The sequence below is a fragment of the Asparagus officinalis genome, chromosome 8, assembly GCF_001876935.1.
Source record: "Asparagus officinalis chromosome 8, Aspof.V1, whole genome shotgun sequence".
Lineage (NCBI taxonomy): Eukaryota > Viridiplantae > Streptophyta > Magnoliopsida > Asparagales > Asparagaceae > Asparagus > Asparagus officinalis.
The window spans coordinates 109,247,478-109,251,479 of NC_033801.1; the positions used below are offsets into that span (position 1 = coordinate 109,247,478).

Genomic DNA, 4,002 nt, shown 5'->3' on the forward strand with positions numbered 1-4,002 from the left:
AACAATATTCTCATATTCAATAAATTTTTATATCATTCAAAACTGATAATTGAAAAGATTTATCATATTTTTTTTTACTGATATGATATAACTTAAATGATTGGGAAGACTTTGTTAACATATATACCTTTGTTTTGCTTTAAAAAAATACAACTTTCATGAACTTATTTTAAATTGAAGACAAGTTAGAGGGCGAATATCAGAAATATAATTTAAGTATTCATATTATTTTCGACCGAATATATAAAAATAATTTTATTATATTAATAAAAATTCTAAAGACTTCACATAAAAGGTCATCTTGCTATTTGCTTGAAGCATCAGAAAAGTTTTATGTTTCTCGTCACATAAAGAAGCGCTTTCGGTGGCAGGAATCTTTAAAACTAGACTGCAACCTGGTTGACACGTGGCAATTAACAGAGAAATCGAATGTTACTTTAGAGAATTAGATCTATGCTGAGGGTAAATTAGTCACTAAATATTATTTATGATTAAAACGGCTCTTTTCTTCTCCGTTCCTTTTTCTTTTTCAATTCCCTTTTCTCTTGCTTCTTCTTCTTCTTCTCTTCTCTCTGTTTCTGATCTATAATGGCGTTCTCTCTTCTTGGTTCAATGCAATGAATTCATCCCCTTTCTTCGATTAGGTACGTAATTCTTTTAATTACAATCTTTTTATTCATGTGCTCACATTTGGTAATTTTGTCGCATTTGTTCCTTGGATTATATCTTTGTTAATTTTTCATTAGTTACTTTTCTGAGTTCTCTTGCTTTTATCCATTGAGCAGAAATCTCATGGAAATATCTAATCTTTTCCATTTATTGTTTGAAAATTTGAGAATTTGCATTTTGCAGATGAGAAAATTATGTGGGTTATTAAGATCTGTAATGATTGTATCTTGATTATCCCTCTTTTATTAGTTTAATTATTATCAAATAAAAGTTTAGAGATCCATAACTAGAGCAATCCTGCAATCCCTTTTTTGTTATAATTTCATATGTTTAATCCATTAAAAAAAATGATAAATACGATTACGATCAAAGGCTCAAACGATCCCTGGGTTGTTATTTTATTGGAATTAAGAAATTTGCAGGAGAATATATTGGTAACAATGCCTGTAGTTCTTTAGTAAAAGACTACTACAGGTAGTTTTTAGCGCCTAAACATTGATTTATACTTACAAGTTGAGTCATAACTATGTTACTCTGATGAAACAATGAATACATTTGTCCTTTCTTGCTAAAATGTTTGATGAATCACTTAGCTACCCTTTCATGGTACTTGTTCTACTACCTCAAATAAAAAATTTTAAAAATATCATATACTTTGCTAAAGTACATTTTAAATGTCATGCATTTATTAGGAGAAAGGGAAAAAACCAGGACCATGTGCATGTTTTGGCATATTATGGATCAAAGAATTTGTTAAATTAGAGAAAATACCTTGTTAAGAATCCCATATCAGGCTCATAAACACCATGCATGTTGTGGCATATAATGGATCAAAGAATTTGTTAAATTAGAGAATATACCTTGTTAATAATCCCATATCAGGCTCATAATCACCATTCATGTGCTGTCCATGTTACGGCAATCTTCTCTTTTTGGTTGGTTGTCTATAGTACTCTTCCCTTGCACCTTTTCTCATTTTTAATTTTCTTGGGTAATCCATGTTTTTACATAGTCCATTGCACCTAAACATCCTTATCTTGCTCAATGAGTTTCTTAACAAGGAGAGGGATTTTATCAATCTTTTAACGATCTTCAACGGTTTGTTCTGGGGTCCATTGCTAGTTATTTTCAGTATTGATTTCACCATTGTTTCTTCAATTTCCTTCGAAAGGATCATAAAATTTCCATCGTTGCATTTCTTCCTTTTGGTTGTCTTACAACCTAATTAAGAATTTTACTGATACACAGTTCATTATCCATGATTTTATTCATAAACCACTGAACCATATCTTTCAGTATCTTTCCAACTGCAACATGGTCTAATTTATTCATCACTGTCCTTACTCGTCTCAAATCTATATAATCTTATTGATCACTGTGATGCAGTGTCAAGCTCGAAAAACCTGATGACCCTAACCATGGGTGACGAAAACACTGCCAAGGTCACAGGAATCCGACACATTGTCAGATTACGTGAAATGCTACACAAGTGGCACTCAGTCACTCTCGGGCATAAAAGCGACAGAGGAGCTGTATCTGCAGTTGCAATCTCTCCAGTTATCAACAGGCGGCTCAAGAGTCTGTCTATAAATTGGGAATCTGACGATGAGGGTGGTCAAAGCCCAGAGCCCCCAGTAGATGTCCCAAAAGGGTATATTCCAGTTTATGTGGGTATTGAACGCCGTCGTTTTGTGATACCAACTGCATATTTAGGGCTCCCGGTGTTCAAGTTACTACTGGAGAAGGCCGAGGAGGAGTTTGGATTTGATCATGAGGGAGCTCTTACGATCCCTTGTGAGATCGAGACATTCAAATATATTCTACAAGTTATGGAGCAGCATCAGAAGGGGCTCATCGATGATGGTAATTGGTTTTTCTCTATTTAATATGTTTTTTATTTGTTTTATTGAATTTATATTTCTCGCTAATTATGAACGCCTTAAAATTCTTTTGTTCTTATTTTAATTATGAGCACATTAAATTTTTGGCCAAGATTTTTGAAATCTCTATTTATCAGAAGGTTTAGAGAGTTTTGTGCACAAGATTTAATTTGTGGATATTATTCAAACATTCTAAGTATTTATTGAATTGTTTGGAAATCAAAGAACAAATAGCTTTAGGTGAATTTTGTTTCTGTTAGAATGCATGTTCCTCCAAATCTATATGTACCCTATGCTAATTCTAAAGGAGATAATCTAATTCTTTGTCATTGGCATTAGTTTGCTAGCAAGATATTCCAATCTATTTTGATCTTGTTTTATTGAATTTTGGTTAATTGTTATCACTATCATAAATTAATCGTTGTTCATCTAATAGCATTAGCCAAAAAATTTATAACTACTTAAGGGTTTATTGTCATTGAAGAAAAAACGAGAAAAAGAATTACTGCATATTTTAGATAATTTTGTTAACAGGATTCTATTAATGTTCCTCTAAATCTCTCCCGTTATAAACATTGTGTATTCTCTTTGAAAACATATAACCAATAAAATGTATGTTCCTCTAAATCTCTATCTACCAGATGCTAAATTTCTCAATTAAATAATCTTATTCTTTGCACAACTATTGTTATTGATCTTAATTTTGAGTGCAAGTGTTTCCAATTCAGAGATGGAGAGTAGTTTCCCTTTGTAAATTTATTTTATATAAAATCACAAATGATTGTAAAATAGAAAAATTTCTTACGTTTTTCATTGATGTTTCTGTTGTTGTCCTTTCTTGTTATTTTGAAGAGGGAAACCCAACAGGCTTAGAAGAATGATTCCAATTGGATTTGTACACAGCTTCAACAATCCAAAGGACTGATGACATCTCTGTTTGCAATCAAATTTGTTTGGTGACTAAATTTGATTTAGATTTTTTAAAAAATTTCACCAAATAATCTTGGTGAAATTTCCGCAGAATTAATGAGCTCAGTGTTGAGCCAAAAGGGGAATAAATGTGGGTTTCATGTATTTTTATTTGTCCCACATCCCTCTGTTAGCTAATCATGTAAAACCTTGGGATGTATGTTCCGTAGCTAATGATTCTGTTAACATGTGATGCTTGATCAAGATGATATTGTCTTATTGTTCCTTGTCTATTCCTTGATTAGTTTATTTGTAAATGTTTCATATAGTTGCATTTGTCACGGATCTCCTATTATCTCAATCATGTGAATCACAAGACGTATGTTTTTTTAACTAAGGAGTAACAGTAGTTGTATCATGTGATGCTTGATTAATATGGTATTGTTGAAATCCCTCATGTGATGCTTGATTAAGATGATATATTATTTAAATCCTCCTGTTTACTCCTTGATTAGTCTACTTGTATATGTTCAACCCTCAAGAT

General features: G+C 31.8%; 1 protein-coding gene across 1 annotated transcript; it reads left to right on the forward strand.

The window, feature by feature from the left end:
• On the forward strand, nucleotides 506-3,751 carry LOC109822920. The gene is made up of 3 exons (XM_020389191.1): nucleotides 506-644; nucleotides 2,056-2,532; nucleotides 3,402-3,751. Exons 2-3 carry the CDS (start codon nucleotides 2,076-2,078, stop codon nucleotides 3,428-3,430), a joined length of 486 nt encoding a protein of 161 aa, XP_020244780.1. The 5' UTR covers nucleotides 506-644; nucleotides 2,056-2,075; the 3' UTR covers nucleotides 3,431-3,751.

What these genes read in the sequence shown, in the direction of transcription:
- LOC109822920 (XM_020389191.1), top strand. Translation starts at nt 2,076, where the DNA reads ATGACCCTAACCATGGGTGACGAAAACACTGCCAAGGTCACAGGAATC. An exon ending in GAAGGGGCTCATCGATGATG is followed by an intron (nt 2,533 to 3,401) that starts GTAATTGGTTTT and finishes GTTATTTTGAAG; the next exon opens with AGGGAAACCCAACAGGCTTA.